Below are 27255 nucleotides of genomic sequence, written 5' to 3' on the forward strand. Positions count from 1 at the left end.
GGGAACTCTCAGAGCGCCAAGGCTGAATTAGGAGAGCAAAAAGTGTAACTGTTGTTGCTGAGTCGCTCAGTCGTGTCTGACTCTCTATAACCCCATGGACTACAGCATGCCAGGCTCCCCTGTCCTTCACTATCTTCCAAAGTTTGCTCAAACTCATGTCCATTGAGTCGGTGATCCCATCCAACCATCTCATCCTCTGTCGTCCCCTTCTCCTCCAGCCTTCAATCTTTCCCAGCATCAGGGTCTTTTCCAATGAGTCAGCTCTTCACGTTAGGTGGCCAACGTATTGGAGCTTCAGCATCAGTCCTTTCAATGAATATTCAGGACTGATTTCCTTTAGGATTGACTAGTTTGATCTCCTTGCTATCCAAGGGCCCTCAAGAGTCTTCCTCCCAACTGAGGAGCCACCAAGGCATGAACCTCTGACCCTGATCTAGCAACAGAAGGGAGCTCAGGGAGGCTTGCCCCTTCCTGTCTGAGGTCCTGGTGACAACGTCAGGCAGAACTCAGTGACCTGGGTCTCCTCTCCCCACGGAAGCTGACACCCTCCTCTGCCTCCTGCATGGGGGACAGATCCAGGAGCTGCTCTGTCCCTGTGTCCCCACTGTGGTCCCTGAGCCAGGTGGCAGGACAAGAGAAAGGAATAGAGTTCTTCCTAAAATGTGCCTGTTGTTCCATTAAGGATGAAAAGTCAGTTCCTAAATGATGCTAGGACAACTGGTAGAAAAACTGGCCTCGACCCCAGGCATCAGAAGATCAAAACGGGAAGTTAAATCAATAATTCAGAGAGGTCCCTGGGTGGATACAAGCCAAGATGCACAGAAAAATAGACCTGAAGGGTGGAAGCTGCTGGCTCCCACAAGAGTGAAGTGAGAGCCAAGTCTACACAGGGTAGATGTGGAGATGGGGGCGGTAACCAGGGGACTGGACAAGGCAGTTGTACCCTACGGAGACTAGGTTGTATTGGCCTCTCCAGGCCAGGCCCCTTGACATGACAATGAAAGGTTTGCCAAGAAACAAGAGGTAAGGATAGTGGTGGGGTGGGGGCTGTGGCTGACCCAGGGACAGTGGGAAGGAGGGTTACAGTGGGTTCTAACCCCCAGCAAGGGGACCCTGGAGGGCAGCTTGCAATTCAATTCCCCAGGAATCTCTAGAAAGAACAGAACACAGACATGAGATGGGGGGGTCTGAAAACATGGGGTTAATCACCGTTCATGGAGCGGCCACACGTCCCCATAACAACCCACCACCACCATACCAGATGCAAAGGGCTGGTGGAGCAGCCTTGACCCAAACCAGCCGTGTTCCTCTAGCAGCAGCCAGGTTAGCTCAGGGGGTCTGACACCCAAAATGGCCCACCCACATGGTGGTAACTGGGGCACCCCACTCCCCCAAGTGAGTCTGCTCTGACATGGCGCCCAGCAGTCCATTCAGCCCCATCCATCCAGGCAGCACCAGAAGACACCTCTGCTCCTGGATCTAGCCTAGGAGGCAGGTGCTGCTGGCATCTCAACACATAAGTCAGACTGTAGGCATCCTCGACTGAGTGACTAACACATCCTTGAGAACTACTGTTTACCTAGCATGGATGGGAAGCCCGAGTTCCACTGGCATCTGTAAGCAGTCATCTTTCAGGCTCTGGATTAGGGATGAGCTGCCCGTGGTTTGCATGTGTGTGATTTTTCTATGCCAGTTCCATTCTTGAGAGAGAGATTAGCAAGTTTGGAAATTGTATATAATTATAATAAAATAATATAAATATTAATATTGTTATATAAACATCCTTATTATACAAAAATGAGAGCAAATATATATTTATACTAAAATAAATCTTTTTCCCAGAAAATGCTGCACTACTAATTATACAACATCAGACTTTGACCCGTTGCTGCCGTTTGAAGGAGGGAGCCATGAGCTGCGGAGTTCAGGGTCACAGGCAGCCCTGCAGCATCTCCAGGCAGCTCTCACATGTGGGCTGTGAGACACTCACAGTCCAGGCAGGAGGAAGGTAGATTTACTTGGTTTCTAAAGTTCCTCTAGACGGAGAGCAGGGCAAACAGTGAGTGGGCAGAGCTTGGAGACTGTGTTCATGGACATTGTGTGTGTGTGCATGTGTGTATATGTGTGTGTGCGTGTTTGCCTGACTCGTGTGTGTATATGTGTGTGTGTGCACTCATGCCTGTGCTTTCTTTGCATGGAACATATCTAGAATTCACACAAACAGAACTAACTGAAAAGAAGAGAAATTGCTTTACTCTTTTCATCAGTATAATATCTGTGAGAAACAGAATGAAAAAGAAACCGACGCAGCTGCTCCCGTGAGTTCTTTGTGCCAGAGATGAACCAGGCGGACCTGCCTGGTGAGCAGAGGGTCAGGGACGCAGCAGGGACTGCCTGGACGGCGGGTGGTTTCCAAACCACACCTGTGGTCACCACTGTCAGGACAGAGCCCTCATATCAAGATGGGAGGTCACCCTGTGACCTGCCTGTGATGTCTCACAGCTCCCCTCTGCCCAGTCTCAGGGTCCACACTTCTCCATACTGCATAACTGCCCTCCTCACCTCGGGAGCTCCTGGGGCCTCAGAGAGACTACAGCTCACAGCTCAAGACTCCATCGTGACAATGCCACTTCCTCCAGGAAGCCTTTCCCGACTTCCTGCCCCCAGAGCTGAGGAAGCTCTGTGCGTCCACTGTCTTGATAACCATTAACATCGGCTGCAAGCATCAGGCTCTCAGGGGCAGACCTTTCTGCTTCCCAGGACACCCACAGCCAGCACACCTGTCCCCCCAGGGCAGAGTGAGTGAGTTAAAGTCTCTCAGTCGTGTTGACTCTTTGTGACACCATGGACTATACAGTCCATGGAATTCTCCAGGCCAGAATACTGGAGTTGGTAGCCATTCCTTTCTCCAGGGGATCTTCCCAACTGAGGGATCAAACCCAGGTCTCCCTCATTGCGGGTGGACTCTTTACCAGCTGAACCACCAGGAAAGCCCAAGAATACTGGAGTGGATAGCCTATCCCTTCTCCAGAGGATCTTCCTGACCCAGGAATCAAACCAAGCTCTCCTGCCCTGCAGGTGGATTCTTTACCAGCCGGGCTACCAGGGAAGCCCAAGCCCCAGGGCATGAATATCAGCAAAACAAGGAGACAGAAGCCCAGGAAACAGAGATCAACCAAGGGGACAGGGTGGCAGGGGAGAGGGAAGGGGTGTCTGAACGGTTGCCACAGAGATGAAGCAGGTTTTGGGGTCAGCATCACAGGACAGAGGCCCAGTCACCCTGCTGAGTCCTGTCCATGGGCTAGGAAGCTTCTGGGCCAGGTGGCAGGCAATAGTCCCTTTCATGTTTATAAAAAATATTCAACCACCGTACTTTGTCATAATAGTTAAGCAAATATCACAGGCCCACCTATATATAATGCAAATAATTTTAAAGATTTCACCTACTGCAGAATTGGATCAAGTTAGAATATTTTCCCTTTTTAATAATTCCAGGCCAACTGTAAACCCATACCACCCTCTGCTGGTCATTGTGTGCCTACTATGAAAAAGGATGTGGACCTGGTCTGTAGAGAAGTTATCAATAACCTCAGAAACCCGGATGATACCACCCTTAAGGCGGAAGGCAAAGGGCCTCTTGATGAAAGTGAAAGAGGAGAGTGGAAAAGTTGGCTTAAAACTCAACGTTCAAAAAACTAAGATCACGGCATCCAGTTCCATCACTTCGTGGCAAATAGATGGGGAAATAATGGAAACAGTGACAGATTTTATTTTCTTGGGCTCCAAAATCACAGCAGATGGTGACTGCAGCCATGAAATTAAAAGAGGCTTGCTCCTTGGAAGAAAAGCTATGACCAACCTAGACAGCATATTAAAAAGCAGAGACATTACTTTGAGACAAGGATCCATCTAGTCAAAACTATGATTTTTCCAGTAATCATGTATGGATGTGAGAGTTGGACTATAAAGAAAGCTGAGCACCAAAGAATTGATGCTTTTGAACTGTGGTGTTGGAGAAGACTCTTGATAGTCCCTTGGACTGCAAGGAACACCTGAGTTCTGTTCTTGACTTCACTGCTAGCTGATGGCCTCTGACAATGTAAATGAATCTGATCAATAAACCAGTCCATCCTAAAGGAAATCAGTCTTGAATATTCATTGAAAAGACTGATGCTGAAGCTGAAAATCCAATACTTTGGCCACCTGAAGCAAAGAACTGACTCGCTGGAAAAGACCCTGATGCTGGGAAAGTTTGAAGGCAGAAGGAGAAGGGGGTGACAGAGGATGAGATGGTTGGATGGCATCACTGACTTGATAGGCTTGAGTCTCAGCAACTTCCAGGAGTTGGTGATGGACAGGAACGCCTGGCACACTGCAGTCTATGGGGCCTCAAAGAGTCAGACACGAATGAGCGACTGAACTGAACTGAACTGGAGTCTGGGAAGAACCCAGCATTCCCCAGAAAACAAACTATTTTTCCCGAAGTGAATGAGCTGTTTCCTGAAACTTATTTTCCAACAAACAATATTTTCAAATTTTTATTTTTATTTCTTTAATTTTTAAGCAGAGCTAGTTACTTAAAGGTAATCTTAGAATATTTTTAGACTATTTATCTTAGAATATTTTTATCTGTTATCTTTTTATAATCTTAGAATCTTTCTTAGAATATTTTTATCAAAATGTCACTGATAAAAAGTTAAAACAATAAAATAGGTGCAATAGAACTTTTCTCAAATTAAACATATTTTAAACTTTTTAAAAAATATTAAATTTTAAAAACTTTTTTAAAATATTAAACATATTTTAAACTTTTTTATTTCATGCTTTTTATTTTCCATTTAACATATTTTTACATATGAACATAATTCTAAGATAAGGCTATAACCAAGACGTGCCATATATTTCACTAATTCTCTAGATAGATTGCATCCACCAAAATGGATGGATTTAACTAATTTATTTTTTCTCTTTCTTTTTCATTTTTTAAATTATGAAAATATTTACATGTTAGAGTTTGATAAAGGCATCACAGACAACTGAAACAGAAAGTAACAGGCAGCCGGAATTTGAAAGTCATAGATCAGCTTGCTTTCTAAGAACGTGACCTCAGGCAGATACTTACTGTAACTCAGCCTCAGCTTCCTCATCCTCAGACCATAGGTAGCACGGGATCACCGCATCATTATTCTGAGTAATAACGCGTGTTTCACAGAGTGTGACGCTGCCTGCAGTCACCCAGCCTCTTCTCGTGCAGAGCTGGGGCTCAGGAGCTGCCACCTCTTCCGTCTTCCTTGTCCGAGCAACAGTTCTCATGGGAGTACCTTCCAACACTGGCACATGCTAGGCTCTCAATAATACTGCTGGTGAGTGGATATTTTTAGCAAATGATGGCTGCAAGTGGAGAGATTTTAGCATATTCTGGGGTCTGTGGCCAGCCCAAATGCTTTTCTCATTCAACACATTAAAGGAGTTCTAATGGAAACAAAACATGAAACTATGGATTTATGGCATTGTTCCCGAAAGCAGCGGAATATATAATGCATCTTTCTTGGTCTTTGTTTGGTTTCCATGGAAACAGCTGTGGCAGGTGAGATTGCTATGTATTTATCACAGACAGTTACCTCTATTACTTCTATTTCCTTGATGTAGAAATAAGAGAACAGTTCAGAGGACAGGGATGTGGAGAAGAATATCCGTACCTACAGGTGACGAGTGCCTCACATGCCTCACGATGTCCACTCATCACCTGCAGGCCCGCGCCCAGTGCTGCTCCATCTCCACCTCTCCACTAAGTGCCCTGCCTCCGAGGGCAGGTGACTGTCTCAGCTGACTGCATCCTCACGGGGTTTCTGCACGAGGAGACTTTGTATTTAGGGCAGCCGAGTCCGAGCTCGCCAGGGAAGGGTCAGTAACACTGGCTCTGTTACACAGGTAATTTGAATGCTTAAAAAAGATCAGTGAAAGCAAAGGGCTCTTAATCTTCTTTGAAACAAATAGAAAAAAAAACTGAAAATACACAGATTCATGCGAGTGGGCTACACATAGAAATAATCATCAACGGCACAGTCTGAGGGATTTCAGCCCCTGCCTCTGTCCTAAAGCCCCACACATATCACCTCATGCATCTTATCACATCCTGTAGAGGTTTATTATCTCAATTTCATTCTAGCAATGATCATAGAAGAAATATGGCATGTGTTTTAATAAAATAAGCTTTGTGATCAGAAACACCTGGGTTCTGTTCTTGACTTCACTGCTAGCTGATGGCCTCACACAACTTAAATGAATCTGATAAACCAAGATTTAAATTGTAATATCCGTTTTCTCTTGTACTAAAGACACATCAGCTGTAAAACAACAGTGTACCACGTGGATGGCAGTGTGGCTGCAGGAACTCGCCCGCAAACCGTCTCTGAACACAACTGGCTTGGGTTTGATAGCTGGAAGCTTGGCATTTGCATCAGGAGCCATGAACACATTTGTACCCCTTGGCCTAATGATTTTACCTCTAGAACTGTTTTCTGTGTCATCAAACGTATTCATTGTAGCATCATTTGTAACACTGAACATCCAGAAACAAACAATGTCCACAAACAGAAGATACTAAAACACCTAAGGATCTGTCCCTGTGATGGAATATTGTGTGTGTGTGTTATTTGCTCAGTCATGTCCAACTCTTTGCAACCATGGAATATTATGTAGCTATTTACATTACAATCCTGAGGAAGATTTAATAACAGGAAAATCCTTAGGGTGCAATGCTAAATAGAAGAGCAGAACACAGTTCTGCTGGACATTATTATTTCACAACATATGCAATGTGTATAGAAAGAAGTTTGAAAATTAATACAACAAAGTGTTACCAAAGGCTCTGTTAGAGTGCTAATAGCAATATAACAAATTTTTCTCCATCTCCCACATCGTTCAAAAACTGTATATTCTTTTTAACAATGTAACATAATTTATTTTTTATAAATATAACAGACAGTAGCCTTTTTTTCTTTTCCAAGGATCTGCGGGAACACTATTACCTTTAGGGGAAAACATACTTGATCAATTTAAAAGCTGGCATTTTTTAGCCTTTAACAAAACCTCCAAGAAATAAAAAAACAATACATCCAGAAAATATGATATCACTGGGCTGCTTCACATGGGTATCAAATAGTTTAGGATCTCTTAATGCATCAAAAGATTACAGTAAAATAAAAGAATAAAGAAACCAAAATGTAAGAGAAAAAAAAATATTACTTTTAAAGTGTTACAGTTCTCCAGTCTTTGGAAGGACGGATGACTTCATATTAGACAGCTGGGACAGCCTTCATCAAAGCTGTGACTTACAGTTGGAACCCACCGAGTAGTGTGTTCATTTGCTTAAAAGGCAAACAGAGAAACTCCAGGTCCAGCGGTTCTGCTAAGCCTGCTGTGCGTCCAGCTGATAAGCTGAAAATAAATTGCACAGTGTTTGGGGAGCCCATTCCTTCCAAGCATCTCGCATTCCTTCTGGGGTGATGAACGCGCAAGGATTTCATCATTCTTTCAGTCTTCCTTGAACAACCCTTAAAGCCGGCCTTGAACCGGGATTAGACCCAACACTTGAAAGTCTGTGATTACAATCCAGCCGAACCTGAGTGGTTTGCGGTTCCTGGACGCCAGCTCCACAGCTCCTGTCTGGGTGTGATACTCGTGATATTTGCGTTTGTTTAACACAGCCTTGTTCCTTTACGAAGACTTTTTTTTTTAAGCTCAAAATAAAATTTAAAAAAAACGATAACAAAACATATTTTAACTGTGGAAGGAAAGCTGATTGAAATTGATTCCTTTGGTGGTGTCCAGTGGCTGAAGGACCCATGGGCGGTTGAACCATGAGGGACGGCTTCCTGCCCTGGTCACACGGGCACCATGGGGTGAACCACAGAAACCCACGATGAAGCCTCCTCTCTCAGGACATAATCTAAACCCCAACAGAATTTAGTAGATTGTGAATAGATTACAGTCAGATCAACAGGGGGCTCAGTTGTGAGATTGAGAAATACTACTCTTTTCTCTCCTTATGAAGTCACCACATGAAGGTCTTTGGGTCAGTTGCACCCAGATGCTGAGCAAATGGATCTCCAGGCCCTGCATCCTTGCTGTCTCGTCAGGAAGCCATGGGTCATCTGCCGTGAACCATCGGATCTGCCGACAGCTGTGGTCCCCATCCACGGGACCAGCACTTCTCTGGACGGGATGTCCCTCTCACCCGGACTTCCCTCTGGCTCAGTCTCTCCTCTGTTTCTATCCTAGTAACATGCTGGGTTTTCTCAAGTGCTTTTTTTCAGTATCAATTAAGATTTCCATTTGTTTCTAAATCTATTCATACATTAAGAAGAAAGAATTCAGACTTTGATTCCCTGAGACAGTATAACATCCCTAATCTTGGCTCCTATTTTATTCTGGGAAGTGCAGAGAATGAGAGAAGAGAGAAATTACAGATCATATTCCTCATTCTTATTTTGAGTTTCCTGTATTTTTCAGATTTTCAACAGCATTTTAAATAAGATAAGCATGTTCCCACCCTGAGTTTTTAACGCTGTATATAAATATTCAGTGATTCTTTTATTTATACACAACACTTCAATACTAAAAAATGTTTAATTTACAGTGATCTTGTTTCATAATATAGACAAAATATGTAGTAGCATTTGGGAGATATAATTCCTATATCATACAGTTCAGCTAAGGAAAGTGTACAGCTTCATGATTATTTCCTTCTCCAGGGGATCTTCCCGACCCAGGGATCGAACCCAGGTCTCCTTTAACCTCTGAGCCACCAGGGAAGCCTCATGATTATTAGTGTTGCTAAATCCGTGGGATTGTGCAGCCACCACCACGGTCCACTTGACAACATTACCCTCGTCCATCTATCCTCATATCCTCATCAGCATTTATCTCCAGTTTTGTCCCACCCCCAAGCTCTTCAACCCTGTGCATCCATGAGTGTATTTTCTGCCTCTAAATATGTGCTGGGACATATCAGACAAATCGATGTTTCTTTTCATTGTTTCACAGTGAAATGCCTATCCATTTATTGCAGGATTTTCTTTCTTTAAACAAGGTTTTGTAAATGTCAGAGTAAAAGTTTTCTACATCTTTTGCTAAATCTGTCCTCAAGTGTTTTATTCATTTTGGTGCTGCTGTGAAGCTGCTAACTTCCTTTTCAAGCGGTTCACAGACTACTGATACTTGTATGCTGGTCTTGTATCCTGCTTCTTCGCTGGGCAGGTTTACTAGTTCTAATCACGTTGCAGGAGACTCCATAGGATTCTTTATGAGCCAGATCGTGCCATCTGAAAATAGAGAAAGTTTTAGCTCTTCCTTTCTAATCTCAATGCCTTGTTCTTGCCTGACTTCCTGGCTGGAACCTCCATACAATGTTGAGCAGAAGTGAGGAGGCTGGACATCCCTGTGCTGCTCCTGATCTTAGGGGGAACATTCATCCTTCATCATGAAGTATGTGAGCTGTGTGGTTTTCTTTTCATCAATCTCCTTTGTCATGTTGAGAAAAATCCCTTCCATGTCTAGACAGTGGCTTGTCTTTATCACACACAAGAACAAAATGTTGGATCTTATCAAGTGTTTCTACTTCATCTGTAAAGGCTCTGCTGGTAGGTGCATTTAAGTTGGAATTCCTATAACTTTTGAATGGGCTGACCACTTCTATAATAAAATTTCCTTTTTGTCTCCAGCAACATCTGAGTATCTTGTGTGATAGTCATGTAGCCACTCTAGTTTTTATGGGTGCTGTTTGCACACGCATGTTTTTTTCATCTTCTTCATTTCAAATTATATGAATGCTTGAATGACATGGAGATCCGCCCCTCCCCCCGCCAAAAAAGGCACTAACTCAAATTTCCCCTCTCTGATTATAACCCTTAATCACCTCAACTTGTTACCCTCGATTCCCTAGACTTCTTCTTAAATCTCAAAAGACTTCAGTGTATGGAGTCCTCTTGTTTTCTTTCCATCAGCCTTGTCTTTTCATTACTCTTCTCTTTAATTAATTGGTTTATTGTATCAATAATATATTTGCTGTTAGTTTATAGTATAGTAGATTTAGCTTGATGTATTAAAAGTAAAAACAACACCATAGATGTTTATCTCTCTCTAACTAGTAAAAAAAAAAAAAAACAAAGACAGCTGTCAGTTACTTAAAAAAAGAAAACTATCAACATGGAATTTGTTGAATAAGTACAGAACTAATATATATATGGTCACGTTTCCTAAAGCCCACGCACCTCCTCACATAGAATGTACAAATTCCAGCTTTGAGAGTAAGAGCAAAGCAGAAATTAAATCTATCTCCGTAATTTATTGCAGTGTAACAAACTCTATCCCAGCAATACTCAGGCTGTAACACCTTCATACTTACAACTCCAGTCCCAAGAAATAGGACCAATACTTGTATCACAGACTCACCGTCTTCATCGAGACTTTGGCAGGCATCCTTGTTATGTTTGGAAGACTCTGCCTGACCGGCATTATACCCAGATCTGAGGATGAGTCATGTCGTAACAAGGATCTACTGTACTGCTCAGGTTTGGTAGGGGAATGGCAGAGGTCTCAATAGCTTACTTTGGCTCAGCTCCACTGCCTTCTTGGGCAGCAGTGAAAACACCAACCTGAGGACCCAGGGCAATAAGGGTGGGGACAGGACCTTATTTCAAAGAAGCCCCAGAGTTGCTTCTACCCCAGACTGTCAGAAGATGTTTAAAAACAAAACAAAAAGTAACCGAGGGGCACCTGGCACCTAGAATTCTGGCACTGAAAGGCCAACGATTGCTTTCCTAAAGCAAAACTGCTGCTGGATTTGCCAGGGGTCAGCATGAAAGTCACAGTGTCAGTCATTCAGTCGTGTCTGACTCGGTGTGACCCCGTGGATTGTAACCCACCAGGCTCCTCTGTCCCTGGAATTCTCTGGGCAAGAATATTGAAGTGGGTTGCCATTTCCTTCTCCAGGGATTCTTCCCAACCCAGGGATCGAACCTGGGTCTCCTGCATTGCAGGCAGATCTTTCACAGTCTGAACCATCCCAGAGCTCCTTTTAAAAATATTTCTATAACAACAAAAAAAAATGTCATTTTTAGGGTGCTGTATTATGGAACTCTAACAATAATAGCTGTCATTCATTCAACTTCTCATCAGCAGGTCTTACTGTCAGAGAAGCACAGGGCATAACATTTGTGTTCAGACTAACTGGACTCGAGTCTTGTCCACAGGACTGATGGGTGTAACTTGGGCAACTTGTGTGCAAAATGAGTTTTATTCCAACTAACTAAGACTAGATTAAAGGGATGAGGAGAGGATTCAACAATATCTAGCACAAGGTAAGCACAGAATAAAGGGTCACTCTTAATACTCTGCTCTGTGCTGAGCACTATAGTTAGCACCTTACACACAACATCTCAAGTCCTTATAACAGCTCTGAGAGACATCATCAATATTCTCATTTCACTAAAGAGTAAATGAAAATGAAATAATTAGCCTGAGGTCACTCAGCTACTATGTGACACTAGTCATTACTCAAATCCAGACCTATTGAACTTCAAAGTCTGCGAACATTTCTAACTTGAAAACTGCATAATTTAATGGGCACTCAGGCTGGGTCATATTATTCTTTATTGTACCCTTAACCAAACACAATTACCCCAGTCTGCATAAGGGCTGTTATTGTCTGATTTCCAAATACTCAGAGGTCAATAAATGGTCGATCTGCTAATATTCAGTGTAAAAGCCAGTAGACTTAGTGTTAGAACAACTGCCATGTGTATGAAGTCTAGTTCTCAGTCTCACCAGCTGTGAAATAATAAATTATACCTGTCCTAGACAGTTGTTATGAGATGGAAATAAGATTCATAAATATAGTTAGTGCAATTCTTGGCTAAAGGTAGGCACTCATTAGTGTTTATTTTTTAAAAAAAGAATATATATATATATATATATATGCATGTTCTTATAAGGATATAACAGAGAATACAATGGCAACCCACTCCAGTATTCTTGCCTGGCAAATCCCATGGACGGAGGAGCCTGGTGGGCTGCAGTCCATGGGGTCACTAGGAGTCGGACACGACTGAGTGACTTCACTTTCACTTTTCACTTTAATGCGCTGGAGAAGGAAATGGCAACCCAATCCAGTGTTCTTGCCTGGAGAATCCCAGGGATGGGGGAGCCTGCTGGGCTGCCGTCTTTGGGGTCACACAGAGTCGGACATGACTGAAGCGACTTAGCAGTAGCAGCAGCAGCAGCATAAGGATATAAAATCCATAAGAAAGAGGGAAGAAAAGAGAAAGAAGGAAAGAGAGCAAGGGAGGGAAGGAGGGAGATGGGAGGGAAGGAATCCAGTTCTGCTCCTCCTGACCCTTGACCACCAGGAGGCACCAGCCCGGAGAGATGCCTCCAGGTGTCTGTTTGCATCAAGGACCAGAAGCCTCCAGGGGAAAAACAACCAAAGGGTCAAATCTGAAGGCTGCTGGTTCAAGGCTGCAGCAGAGAGGCCTTTTGGCCTCGAGCACTGCATTTGTCAAGGGCTTGTTGTCTGATCAGGCCCCACATCCTCACATCTCTGTTCTGGGTCCCAGGGTGGGAGGTGAAGTCAAGTGTATGGGAAAGGCAAGGCTGTGGGAGACCCAGGGCCAGGGATTGCTGCTCTGTCCTGTCCTCCATGTTATCCAGGAAGTGGAGACCAAGGCAAGTCCGGGTGAGGTCCCAGCTCCTGGGGATGGACACCATCTAACAGGACACACCTGACGTGGATGGACAGGAGCTGAGGGTGGTCTCAGGGGGTTTGGGAAGGGCTTCCGCAGCCTATGGGCATGGTCAGCCACCTTGGTGGTCAGAGACAGAAACACAGCCATCAAGATGGAGAAGCACCATGACACCCAGGACTCCAGGCAGGAGCTGGGGCCCCTGAGAGGAAGCCTGTGTACACGGCTGGTGGGACAAAGCAGGAGAACTGCTCTTCAAGTGCTTCTATTCAAACCCCTTTTTATCCCCAGGCTGACAGAGCTTGAGAAAATGTAAGTCCCCTAGAAACAAAAGATTTATAATGGATCATCTTTAATTGCCCTTTCCAAGTTAAAAACTGACTTTTCCTCACCTGAATGTACCAGCCATCATGTTGAGGCTTCATTTGAGTGGTTGGTCTACCTGGACTGATTGTAGGTGTATCTGGTGAAATATCTTGAAAATACACAAATTTCAGGGTTGTTATGGAAAAATGATGATGATGAAGATAAAGGTAAGCACAACACTTCCTATGATTTCCAGGTTACAATTTGTTAAGCTCACTTTGGAATCCATTTGACTCACTGCTAGTAGAAATGGCTAACATCTCTATTCCAAGTATCTGAGGAGATGCCCCACATTCAAGAACAAAGGAGAAGCCCCAGCAAGATGGCAGGAGGGGAAAAATCGCATTTAGAATCAAACCCATACCCGCCAGAAATGCTCAGAGGGCTCAAATTTGTGTGCACCAGGACACAGAGACCCCAGAGAGACTGAGACAGAACTGTGTCTGAGTGTCTCCTGTGGGGTACAGGTCAGCAGTGGATCGCTGCAGGGGCAGGGGCTCTGGATGCAGCAGAGCTGGGTATGGCATAAGCCCTCTTGGAGGAGTTTGCCATTAACCCCACCATAGAGCCACCAGAACTTACACAGGACTGGGGAAACAGACACTTGGAGGGCACAAACAGAACCTTGTGTGCATCAGGACCCAGGAGAAAGGAACAGTGACCCCACAAGAGACTGACCCAGACTTGCCCATAAGTGTTCAGGAGTCTCTGGCAGAGGCTTGGGTCAGCAGCGGCCTGCTGCAGGGATAGGGGCGCTGAATGTAGAAGCGCATGCGTGGGACCTTTTGAAGGAAGTTACCATTATCTTCATTACATTCACCATACTTTGGCCCTAGGTAAATAACACGGACAGAATGTGGTCCACTGGAGAAGGGAATGGCAAAGCACTTCAGTATTCTTGCCTTGAGAACCCCATGAACAGTATGAAAAGGCAAAATGAGAGGATACTGAAAGAGGAACTCCCCAGGTCAGTAGGTGTCCAACATGCTACTAGAGATCAGTAGAGAAATAACTCCAGGAAGAATGAAGGGATGAGCCAAAGCAAAAAACAATATCCACTTGTGGATGTGACTGGTGATAGAAGCAAGGTCCAATGCTGTAAACAGCAATATTGCATAGGAATTTCGAACGTCAGGTCCATGAATCAAGGAAAATTGGAAGTGGTCAAACAGGAGATGGCAAGAGTGAACGTCAACATTCTAGGAATCAGCGAACTAAAATGGACTGGAATGGGTGAATTTAACTCAGATGACCATTATATCTACTACTGAGGCCAGGAATCCCTCAGAAGAAATGGAGTAGCCATCATGGTCAACAAAAGAGTCCAAAATGCAGTACTTGGATGCAATCTCAAAAACGACAGCATGATCTCTGTTCATCTCCAAGGCAAACCATTCAATATCACAGTAATCCAAGTCTATGCCCCAACCAGTAACGCTGAAGAAAGCTGAAGTTGAACGGTTCTATGAAGACCTAAACAAGACTTTTTAGAACTAACATCCCCAAAAGATGTCCTTTTCATTATAGGGGACTGGAATGCAAAAGTAGGAAGTCAAGAAACACCTGGAGTAACAGGAAAATTTGGCCTTGGAATGCGGAATGAAGCAGGGCAAAGACTAATAGAGTTTTGCCAAGAAAATGCACTGGTCATAGCAAACACCCTTTTCCAACAACACAAGAGAAGACTCTACACAAGGACATCACCAGATGGTCAACACCGAAATCAGATTGATTATATTCTTTGCAGCCAAAGATGGAGAAGCTCTATACAGTCAACAAAAACAAGACCAGGAGCTGACTGTGGCTCAGATTATGAACTCCTTATTACCAAATGCAGACTTAAATTGAAGAAAGTAGGGAAAACCACTAGATCATTCAGGTATGACCTAAATCAAATCCCTTGTGACTACACAGTGGAAGTGAGAAATAGATTTAAGGGCCTAGATCTGATAGACAGAGTGCCTGATGAACTATGAATAGAGGTTCATGACATTGTACAGGAGGCAGGGATCAAGACCATCCCCAAGAAAAAGAAATGGAAAAATGCAAAATGGCTGTCTGAGGAGGCCTTACAAATAGCTGTGAAAAGAAGAGAAGTGAAAGGCAAAGGAGAAAAGGAAAGATATACCCATTTGAATGCAGAGTTCCAAAGAATAGCAAGAAGAGATAAGAAAGCCTTCTTCAGTGATCAGTGCAAAGAAATAGAGGGAAACAACAGAATGGGAAAGATTGGAGATTTCTTCAAGAAAATTAGAGATACCAAGGGAATATTTCATGCAAAGATGGGCTCGATAAAGGACAGAAATGGTATGGACGTAACTACTAAGAAGAGCTAGCAAGAATACACAGAAGAACTGAACAAAAAAGATCTTCATGACCCAGATAACCACGATGGTGTGATCACCAACCTAGAACCAGACATCCTGGAATGTGAAGTCAAGTGGGCCTTAGGAAGCATCACTGTGAACAAAGCTAGTGGAGGTGATGGAATTCCAGTCAAGCTATTTCAAATCCTATAATATGATGCTATGAAAGTGCTGCACTCAATATACCAGCAAATTTGGAAAACAGCAGTGGCCACAGGACTGGAAAAGGTCAGTTTTCATTCCAATCCCAAGGAAAGGCAATGCCAAAGAATGCTCAAACTATCGCACGATTGCATTCATCTCACACACTAGTAAAGTGATGCTCAAAATTTTCCAAGGCAGGCTTCAACAGTATGTGAATCGTGAACTTCCAGATGTTCAAACTGGATTTAGAAAAGGCAGAGGAACCAGATAGCAAATGGCCAACATCAGTTGGATCATCAAAAAAGCAAGAGAGTTCCAGAAAAACATCTGTTTTATTGACTATGCCAAAGCCTTTGACTGTGTGGACCACAACAAACTCTGAAAATACTTAAAGAGATGGGAATACCAGACCACCTGACTTGCCTCTTGAGAAATCTGTATGCAGGTCAGGAAGCAACAGTTAGAACTGGACATGGAACAACAGACTGGTTCCAAATAGGGAAAGGAGTACATCAAGGCTGGATATTGTCACCCTGTTTATTTAACTTATATGCAGAGTACATCAGGAGAAATGCTGGGCTGGATGAAGCACAAGCTGGAATCAAGATTGCTGGGAGAAATATCAATACCTCAGATACGCAGATGACACCACCCTTATGGCAGAAAGTGAAGAAGAACTAAATAGCCTCTTGTTGAAAGTGCAAGAGGACAGTGAAAAAGTTGACTTAAAACTCAACATTAAGAAAACTAAGATCATGGCATCTGGTCCCATCACTTCACGGCAAATAGATGGGGAAACAGTGGAAACAATAACAGAGTTTATTTTGGGGTGCTCCAAAATCACTGCAGATGGTGATGGCAGCCATGAAATCAAAAGATGCTTGCTCCTTGGAAGAAAAGTTATGACCAACCTAGACAACATATTAAAAAGCAGAGACATGACTTTGCAAACAAAGGTTCATCTAGTCAAAGCTATGGTTTTTCCTGTAGTCATGTATGGATGTGAGAGTTGGACTATAAAGAAAGCTGAGCGCCGAAGAATTGATGCTTTTGAACTATGGTGTTGGAGAAGACTCTTGAGAGTCCCTTGGACTGCAAGGAGATCCAACCAGTCCACCCTAAAGGAAATCAGTCCTGAATATTCATTAGAAGGACTGATGCTGAAGCTGAAACTCCAATACTTTAGCCACCTGATGCAAAGAACTGACTTATTGGAAAAGACCCTGATGCTGGGAAAGAACGAAGGTGGATGGAGAAGGGGACGACAGAGGATGAGATAGTTGGATGGCATCACCAACTCAATGGATATGAGTCTGAGTAAACTCCGGGAGTTGGTGATGGACAGGAAAGCCCGGCATGCTGCAGTCCATGGGGTCACAATGAGTCGGATACGACAGAGCAACTGAACTGAACTGAACTGATTCCAAGTACAAAGGGAAAAAAGCGGCACAATCCTATCCTTAGAAAAGAATGCACAGCAAATAGGTTGTTGTTCAGTCATTCGGTCGTGCCTGACTTTTTGCAACCGCGTGGACTGCAGAATGCCAGGTTTCCCTGTGCCTTACCATCTCCCAGAGTTTGTTCAAACTCGTGTTCATTGAGTCAGTGATGTCATCCAACCATCTCGTCCTCTGCACAAAGGACTAGCTTCCAAACTGGTTGGAATCAAGTGGGCAGTGCACTAAACTTCCTGTAGGGCCCTGCAATCACTGGGCTTCCACCCCTGTGTGGAGTCCAGCCCTGCCTCCTCCCAGCAGGTTTCTCTAGGGAGGGGCCCACAGAGGCCTGCATTTGGGGAGCCTTCCTCACAGGGCACCTACTCACTTTCTTCCGTTGCTTAACCTTGGGGCATCATCCATGTTGACTTTCAACATCATAGTGTCAAGTTGGGGCTACCCAGGGGCTCAGAGGTGACACTTGCCAGCACGGAGTCTCCATTCTGACACAGCACGGCTTTGATTCATGTCGTGGAGACAACAGGGACAGCCGACTCTGAGCCCTCCAGAATCAGGGACCTGGCCTCAGCCTACATGTTTAAAGGTTTGGGCTACCAGAAACCTGTTTCCTTCCTCTTCCTTAGCGTAACTGAACAAATATACGTCATCATCTTCTTAAGAACTGCGGGATGTTTGTGTTGTACCAGGGGGTCAGCATGGTTGTAGGTGCCCACAGGAGGGACTGGGTGGGGCTGGGGGGCCTTCCACGACCCACGTGGCCAGTCTCATGAGAACACAGGTTTGTCCGGTGCTTTGGCAGGTGTCAGGGCAGAGGAACTATGTCTCTACCTCGGAGACAGCCCCATCCTCACGTGTCATGATATCCATGAGTATCACCTACTCATGAGCCAGACCAGCCTGTTTGGAGTGCTCCCCGAAAACAGCTCAGTGTCCAGGGGAGTCTCCCTGCCAGTGATCATAAAGAGCAAACCAAAAACTGGGGTCTGGGAAGACCAGATTGAGCTGTGCTCCTTGCCCTGTAGGCTGCCCCTTACACACAGGCTGTTCCGCTGCAGGGCGCAGGGTCCAAGTCTTCCTTTACACTCAGAACCCAAGTCTCTCTGCCCTCTCCTCCAACAAGTGAGGGTCTCTCCTGAGTGGGAGCACGATTGCCATCTCAGCGGCACCTGCTGTCTCTTGCAATCTCTGCCTAGCGCCGGGACATCTGATGTGCAGGAGGAGAGGAGGTAACCGAAATTAACCATGCAGGTGGCATCCTCACGGAGGCATTAGGCCAGACCCCTTCCTGGGCTGGGGAGGACAGAGGACGGCAGGATGCTAAATGCGCAGGAGTTCTGAAGTTGAGGCTCATTCTTTCTATTGTGATGCCTTTAAAGGCTTTGGAGGAGGGTCTGCAGATGAATCACATCCCAGCACAAGGTGGCCTGGCTCTGGGCACTGTGAAGACCTCTGTGGGTGCCTTATCTGGAGACCAGCAGTGTCAGATCTAATCCCAGTGAGGCTGAGAAGGTCCACACCTGGGCAGGGCCAAGGGGCAAGAGGCAGTCCTGCCTCGGACCCCCAGTTCCCGTGCTTCAGCCCCTCCCACACTCAGTTCCCAGGCCCAATATGAGGTTTCTTCGTGATAGCCCGGATCAACCACAATCACCCTGCTCACCGACATGTAAGGGATATAACGCATCTGTAAACACCACCTGTGTTTCTACAAACCAAGTAAGCCATCGTTAGTTCAGAAAAGTTTTTTTTTAAGTCAAGGTTTAAATAACAGTCTCCTGAAATTGGGGCAATTACAAAATGAGGTCAAGTTCCTGTCCTGGGTGCACAGACTGTTGGCCCACCATCGGGAGGTGACAGGCCTTGCTAGAGTCTGGAAAGGAAAGCAAGCACTCACCAGCAGGGGTCGCTGTGCACCCACAGATCGCGGAGCCGCGGAGCGGAGGACAAACACCCGCTCGCTGCAGTCATTCCTGTTCCTCTAACTGCAGAGTCCACAAGTACAGAGAGGACACTGGGGGCCCGGATGTCTGACCTTGAATGACACAGTAACCGCGGGGCAGCCGCCAGAGGCAAGAGGGACACGAAAACCGTAGCTGGAAATGAGGGTCAGAATCCAAGGGATTCAACACAAAATGCATCTCGTGCTGCTCCCACGCTCAGCATGATTTTCTGTTTGGTGTCAGATGCACACATTTGTGGTGTCTCCTGACCACAACATCAGAGCCAGATGGACTCACACAGAGCCTGTGGCTGGGAGACTGGCATTGGAGGCCCCGGACACCCAGGAAGGACGAACACCGACATGCCACACAGGACAGAGTTCACAGACAGCACGCTTCCCCATGGTTCCTTACCCCGGTTCTCCCTTGAGTGCATGCACACACACACACACACACACACACACACACACACACACACACACAGGCTCACACTGACCTCCCTGAGCAGACACACGTGTGTACCTGAGTTCCATCTACATCCCTGGAGGAAAGGGACCCTGCTTGTCACAAAGCTCAGAACATCTTAGCAAAACCCGACAAGCATTCTGATTGTCTCCCTTCTGCCTTGGGAAATATTTGTCCCCAAATCACCATAAAAGAAATAAAGGAAGAGTACCGAACATAATTTACAGACAGAGAAACCCAGGAATCTAAGGAAACATTTACTTCTCTTTCAGGGGCTGGTTGACTTTACCTGAAGCTGAGTTCCATCATGAGTTAGAACAACACATAGACACACAATACCATAAGGCCGCTCACGTTTGTCATTCAAACGTCAAAGTTCAGTATCACTACACTTTGTTACTGTCTAAATAGTTAAGAAGTTAGCTGCACGCTCTAATATTCTCCGGATATCACAGTCAAACCAGCGACATTCCGTGACTGCATGTCTTTCAACAGAGGTAATCCCGCCCCCGCCCACATCAGGGTAATGGCCCAAACTGAAGTTGGAAAAGACGCCGTGGTCTCAGGAGCTGGTTCTCTGCCTTGGCTGAGCTGTGGCTTCTTCTGGAGCTGGAATCACCCCGTTTCCTTAGCTCAGTATCTGTACTACTGCTCCCATACCTGAGGACCTACCTGCGCACAAATCTTCCTGCAAAGTACACAGACCTGAGATGCACTCCCAAACCTCATGCATCTACTTTACTCCCCAAGTTGGCAAGGCAAGAATATGTCTTTCACAGAAAAGCCTGGGTCTGAGAGAAACCCCACTGGCACAGGGAGCCGTGGGGAAGGGCTGGCCCCCAACGAGGTCACAGAGTTGTCTACAAGTCTTCTCCGTCAGCTTCTTCAGAAAACAGAGCAAAGGAGAGACTGCCTGCTAAGCCATACCAGGTCCTGACTAATAAACTTCGTAATGAGTAAGGAACCAGGTGATGTGGGCCTCCCCACAGATCACAGGTAAGGCGAGGCACTCCTGCCAGTGGGACTCAGCCACGGGGCAGGTATTGTTAGAGCCCCACTTCCTCCAGGAGAACCGAGATTCTCTGGGGAGTCGGAGCCAGGGAGCCTGGACACTGCCCTCAGACCATCCACCCTCCCCTCACGTCTCTGCCCCACAGCAGAGCCACCCTGAGCCTGTCCCCACTTTGTCCCTTGTCAGGGGGCACACCTGTGCCCCCAGCTGCTCCCTGGCTGGGCTGTGAGTCAGTAACATCTCGGGACAAGTGTCCTTCCTCACTGTTCCTGGCCACCTAAGCCATCAGTCCAGGACTGGTTTCTTGCTGAACAAGACCCAGGTTGGGAGCGTGCTGCCCCAGTGACACGTGTAAGCCAGGGGTCCTTGCCTCCATGCAGGCCTCTGTGCTGGACAGTGACTGCCCCCGTATCATGTGGAAGCCAGGGGTCCATGCCTCCATGCTCTGTCCTGGGCAATGACTGCCCCAGTGACACATGGAAGCCAGGGGTCCGTGCCTCCATGTAAGGCTCTGTCCTGGGCAGTGACTGGGCCAGTTTCTGGCCCACATGAGAGGAACTTCCACAGGTCTGACCAGAATCCCTGCAGTGGGTCTTCTTGCGGGGGGGTGTCCCAATGGTCCCCTCCATCCTGCCATCCTCACCAGCCCCAAGGTGTCTCAGCGGGGCACCTGTGCCCTGACTCACCTGGGGCTGGCCCTTCCTGCAGCAGAGCGGACCTCACACAGGCCTGGCAGACCTGTGCGAGAACACGCCTCAGACAGGCTCCTGACACCCTCGCAGCCCAACAGGCGCAGGAACACGTCCCGACTCTGCCCGATGTCCACGTGATGAGGCATCTGTAACCCAGATTCAAGGGCTTTCCCTTGAGGAGTGAAATACTGTTCAACTCTTAGAGCAGATTGTTCACATACACACTTAAGCAGGTCATCCTGTGCCATAATTATCAACCAACAAACAAACACCAGAATGCCTCCAGCCCCCTCACTGTGCTGAGCAGACTCTGGGTGGAGCTGAAGGAGGAAATCAGTGCATTGGCATCTGGGTTTTCTCAAGGGGGTCGCGTCCATGAGAAAGTGCCTCCTGCAGGAAGTGGGCTGGGAGGGACGAGGAGAGCTCCTGTCCCAATAAACCGGCCAATCTGAAATGAAAGTGCTAGTCGCTCAGTCGAGTCCAGCTCTTTGAAACCCACCCCATGGATTGTAGCCTGCCAGGCTCCTCTGTGCATGGAATTCTCCAGGCAAGAATACTGGAGTGAGTAGCCACTCCCTCACAAAACAGAAGTTCGGAAAGTTGCTCTGGGTTATCCTGCAGTTCATGGTTTGTGGAGGACTCTGATGCATATTCATATTTTCCTGGCACCCATGAAAACTGCTTCTTTCAACATAAAGTTTCATCTAAATTCCTTTCTCTGGTGTTTGAACCAGTGACTGTTAGGAGGAAGGTAAAGGGATCCTGCACAATAGCGAGGCAGCTGGGGCCCCGCCCTCCCTGCCGCCTCACCGCAAGATTAAGAAGTTATGTGCCAGACATGCGCCTTCCTCTTGCAAGTCTTGACTTCAACTGTTATTTTTCCACTTGTTTTTTTTTTCTCCCAGCACCTGTTCGAATCAAGGGTAGGGTGGTCTGATTGCAAATTTGTTCTTTCCTTAATCTTTAAGCAAGAGGTGGAAAGGAGAAGAGATGCTTGAAAACATGGTTGAAATGTCATTTTTACAACCAGCCACTTTAGTGTATTTTTAGACTCAATACCGTACACAAAATCAAGGTGTTTTTGCTAGTTACCCGGCTAGTTTAGAAACTTAACCAAGCGCTAGAGCAGGCACCCTTTCCTTAAAAACGCCACACAGGAGAGGGGCAGAGAGATGATGCGGTGACTTTATACTGAAAAAACAGCACCACAGAAAGCAAATAAATGTTTGAAACTATTGTCCCTAACGGCCCATTCAGGCTTTTTTCCATTTAAAAAAAAAAAAACCCTAATGATGCGTGAAAAGATAGAAGCGCTTCTCAGAGGCCTCTGGGAGAGGGTCCCAGATTCCCACGACAGGGACCTTAGTTCATCCTTCCCTCTCATCCTGGGGGGCCCGCTTCTCCCTGAACGTGGGTCCTTCGGGGGCCACAAAGCGCTTCTTTCAAGCCCCAAAGTTAACAAGTGACACGACCGCTTTATTTCCCGAGGAAGCGCCCCTCTCCGCCACCCCCAGCCGCCAGGACACGAAGCGCATCCCCAAGCGCGCGAAGCGGGCGGGTCTCGACCCGGGCTGCTCCCTTGCAGGCCCGCGGCTCACTCACTGGGGCTTTGTCCTCGCCGCTACCTTCCTTTTTCAAAAGCCAGGAGTGAATTGCTCCGTCCCTGTGCGCGCCAAAGCTCTCCAAAGCCGCGAGGCTCCGGGAGCCTAGAGCCCAGCCTTCCCAGCCGGCGCGGAGCCCGCACCTGAAAGCCAGGCCCGGCCGGCGGACCCAGCGCGCCCGGAGCAAGGACGCCCGGCTCTGCGATCAGGAAGGAAAACGACCTCTCCCGAAAAGACTGAAGCACTTTTTTCCTCTCCACTGAAAGCTCGGGGCACAGCCCATTTTGAACCAGAATAATTTAGTCTGACAACAGATTCCTCCTCTGCTCACAGCTGGCCCAGAGGGAGGAGCTGAAATCTGAACCTCTCGGCTGTGATTGGACCCTTCTCGCAAAAGAGAGGAAAAAAAGGCCTCCCCGCCGCCACCGCGGGCTCAGTCCGCGAGGAGCCCGCGACCTGGCGGCGCCGCGCGCGCACCTGCGGGGCAGAGATGCTGTAGGACCGCGCGCCCCGCGCCCCGCGCCGCCGCCAGGATGCCGCGCTCCTTCCTGGTCAAGAAGCATTTCAACGCCTCCAAGAAGCCCAACTACAGCGAGCTGGACACACACACAGGTAAGGGGCGGGGTGGGGGTCAGATGTCCGCATCTCAGTCTGTAAATAGGTAACGACAGGGGTGTGCCGTCGCTCGACTTTGATACGAAAGAGCTGGACACCCAGGCTATCTGCTCCCGAAAGAGCGGTCCTTCCTCAGATCGTTTGGGCTCGGGTTTAATTCAAAACTTCCACACTCTGAGCTGGCGAGGAGATCTTCCCTGGGCTCTTGCGACGTCACGTTCCGCAGCGTGTACATACTTGCATAATGAGGACGTGGAGGCTGGGTGAGGCAGTGCGTGAACGTTGAATTATTGCCTTTTTCATGTAATAAGGCTCCTTTCCTCCAGAAAGCGGCTTGATTTACGCCAATCCTTGTACTTACCGGCGTGAGCCAAGCAAGTACCCCACGCATAAGATGGAAGAGAACTTTTCTGTATCTTTAGAAAGTGGGTAGGTTTCCCCCTGCGCTCGCTGGTCGGGCAGCCCCCCACACTCGGTCTTGTGCGGGACCGGGGGTGGGGGGTGGGGGGAGGTGCACAAATGAGCCTTAAGCGCAGTGACCCCGAGCAGCAGCGGCGGAAAACTAATGTCCTCCCAGCGCCTGCCCGCTCCTGGGGAGTCTGTCTCCTCGTTCCCTGCGCAGGCAGCCTGGCTCGTCACTGCGCTTTCGCGGTGCCCTCTGTCTCACGCCCCGCTCCTCTCCTTTCTTCGCAGTGATTATCTCCCCGTGTCTCTACGAGGGCTACCCGGTGCCTGTCATCCCGCAGCCGGAGGTCCTCAGGTCGGGAGCCTACAGCCCGATCGCCGTGTGGACCACCGCCTCTCCCTTCCACGCCCCGCTGCCCGCCGGCCTCTCCCCTCTGTCCGGATACCCCGCATCCTTGGGGCGCGTGAGTCCCCCTCCTCCGTCCGACACCTCATCCAAGGACCACAGCGGCTCCGAGAGCCCCATTAGCGACGAAGAAGAAAGGCTACAGTCCAAGCTTTCAGACCCCCACGCCATCGAAGCTGAAAAGTTTCAGTGCAATTTATGCAATAAAACCTATTCGACCTTCTCAGGGCTGGGCAAACACAGGCAGCTGCACTGTGACGCCCAGTCCAGGAAATCCTTCAGCTGTAAGTACTGTGACAAGGAATACGTGAGCCTGGGCGCCCTCAAGATGCACATTCGGACGCACACCTTACCTTGTGTCTGCAAGATCTGCGGCAAGGCGTTCTCCAGACCCTGGTTACTGCAAGGACACATCAGAACTCACACTGGTAAGAGAAACATAGTCAGGGTGTCGCCGTCCAGCAGAAGGAAGCTCTGGGCTGGCTGTCCGATTTGCCTTAAGTGGTGACACAGTACTTCTGATGATGGATGTTCGGTTTTAGCTACTTCCTGACGACTCAAAAAGTCGTCAAAGCACAAAGGGCTCCACTGCTTGCTCACAGCCTCTGCTCCCGAGACTGCAAACAGCATTTAGACTTTGGAAAGTTAGATTCAGGAGGTTTGGTCTCAAAGATCAGTTAGCAAATCAGGAGAGATGTGCTTGGAGGTGTGTTCTGTGAAATGTCTCCCAATGATTAGCAAATATAGATGTTGTTCTCCCAATCAATTGATTAGGCAGACAGACCGATGAAGTTTTTGGTTCTTGGGTTTTTGTTAGTTACATTCTTGCTGTGCTGTCTCTCACCCACAGCAAGTTGGATAGTGAGAGCTGAATTTGCTTTCCGTTGTTTGCTTTTGTTTTGTTTTTGCTGCTGAGTTTTCTATTCCTAGCACAAAATCACCCTGCCAGGAGCGGGGGCACTCACCCAGGCTTAGTCATAATACAGAAGGAGGGAAAAGGGGAACTGTTGGGAAACCTGGGGAGGAGCTGGCCGTTAGCTGCACCTGCCGAAGAAGAGAGCTTGAACAAGCCAAGTCCTAGGACGACAGGAATTATTTCTCTAGGACTGACAGCAGCAATTATATATTTTTTTAATTTTTTAAATTTGATTTTTTTTTCAAGTGCAACTTTCACATTTGTCTTAAAGGGCCAGACATTGAAACAAATATTGATTAAGGGGGATTTGAATCAAGTTTTGCTCCTTCTCATGCTTTTGGCAAAGTGTGAAGATTGCTGTAATCCGGAGATTGCTCTTCCGGATTTGCATTTCCTCTGAAAACACTGACCATCTTTCTTTCTCCCCACCCTGCCCCACCCGCCAGGGGAGAAGCCTTTTTCCTGCTCTCACTGCAGCAGGGCCTTCGCAGACAGGTCCAATCTGAGGGCTCACCTGCAGACGCACTCGGACGTCAAGAAATACCAGTGCAAGAGTTGCTCCAAAACCTTCTCGCGGATGTCCCTCCTGCACAAGCACGAGGAGTCTGGCTGCTGTGCGGCGCACTAGTGACACAGCCCCTGTTTACTCGGGCGGACACCTTTCTAGTTCACTTGTCACGCATTTTACTTGTCACTCCGCCTCTGAGTGACAAGTAAAAGTCCTAAGGCATTTTGTCTTGTGCTGACAAACCCGAATAATATGTATAGACACACACACACACACACACACACACACACACACACACAGCTGCCAGGGCAGGGGATTTCATGTGCATCAGATTAATCCTTTCCATGTGAAGTTTAAAAGGACCATATATTTACTGATCGTTAGATGGAGAGGATAAAAGACAAGAATCTTGCTCTTCTGAGATGAAGCAAAAAGCACATTGCATCTTTCCTTGCTAAGAAAGAATGCAAAGATTTACTTTGCTGCCAAAGCATTTCAACTGAAAAGAACAGTGTTGCCTTGTACGGGATTTGTAATAGATTTTCCTATAGGACAAGAATCTGCCAGACACTATCTCAGGTGCCTTATAAAGTATTCCAAGTTCACTTTGTTACATGTGTCATGTCTGGTCACCATCCTTGAACTGAAGCCTGCTTCGTTACCTGTCGTACTTTAAACTTTGTTTTTGAGGGAGAGAGGGAGAAGGAAAGAGAGAAAGAACAAGAAGGAAAAACACAAGAGAATGTATTAAAAGTGTTTTTTTCTTCTTTTTTAGCCAATCAATAGTATGTGCCTTTAGGAGTCGGGAAAGACTATTTTGAACATTCCTGGTGCATGCTCCATGTCTTATGTTTTAAAAGATTTTTAATGATTTTCTAAAATCAACTAAAGATGGGAATAAGTGCAACAAAGGATTTTTAGAAACTCTGTGATGTACTTAAACAACTTTAAATGCGTACAACAAATGCAATCCACAACTGCACCCCTTCTAGCTGTCTTTTTAGTTACCTGTATAGTTGATGAGTCCATGTAAATTTGTGTTTATTTTTATATGGTTGAATGAGTTTTGTATGAAAGTGAAAAGTTGTCTATAGCCAATGCCTATAAACAACCTGAAGACTTGTGAAATTTACATTTCTTTTTTTTTTTAAAAAAAGTTTTCAAGGTTCTTTTTTACAATAAACATTTTTGATGTAAAATCTATTGTTTGTATGCTCTCAGAAACTTTACTTACTTCACGATTAGTTCAAACAACTATAGAAAGAGCTGCTTCTTCTGTTAATAAGAGATAAAGTGAATGGTGTTCATTATGAATATCAACTGTTAGTTTATGTGTTCGATTATAGTAAAGCCAGTAACTTTTTTTACTCTTAAGATAATACTGTTACATTCAGAAAGACAACATCTTACTGGGAGTGTGTTAGCATGCCTCTTTAACAAAAATCACACTTTCTGAGTGCTAAGAATATTCACCTTACTGATAGTCAAGAATATCTTTCAAAACTTTTTCTGTTTGATGACTTGATTGTGTTGGCTTTATGAAATCAAATTACGGTCACTGGTTAATTAGTGTCTGCCACCAGAACAGTTTAAGGACTTTAAAAGAAATGTCATTAATGATA

The 27255-nt window shown here is 46.4% G+C and overlaps 1 protein-coding gene across 1 annotated transcript; it reads left to right on the forward strand.

Moving 5' to 3' along the window:
- Nucleotides 23203-26836, forward strand: SNAI2 (snail family transcriptional repressor 2). Its single transcript, XM_005688961.3, has 3 exons — nt 23203-23395; nt 24092-24637; nt 25572-26836. The coding sequence occupies exons 1-3, from the start codon at nt 23317-23319 to the stop codon at nt 25751-25753; spliced, it is 807 nt and encodes a 268-aa protein (XP_005689018.1). The 5' UTR covers nt 23203-23316; the 3' UTR covers nt 25754-26836.

This window comes from Capra hircus, chromosome 14 (assembly GCF_001704415.2).
Source record: "Capra hircus breed San Clemente chromosome 14, ASM170441v1, whole genome shotgun sequence".
Taxonomy (NCBI): Eukaryota; Metazoa; Chordata; class Mammalia; order Artiodactyla; family Bovidae; genus Capra; species Capra hircus.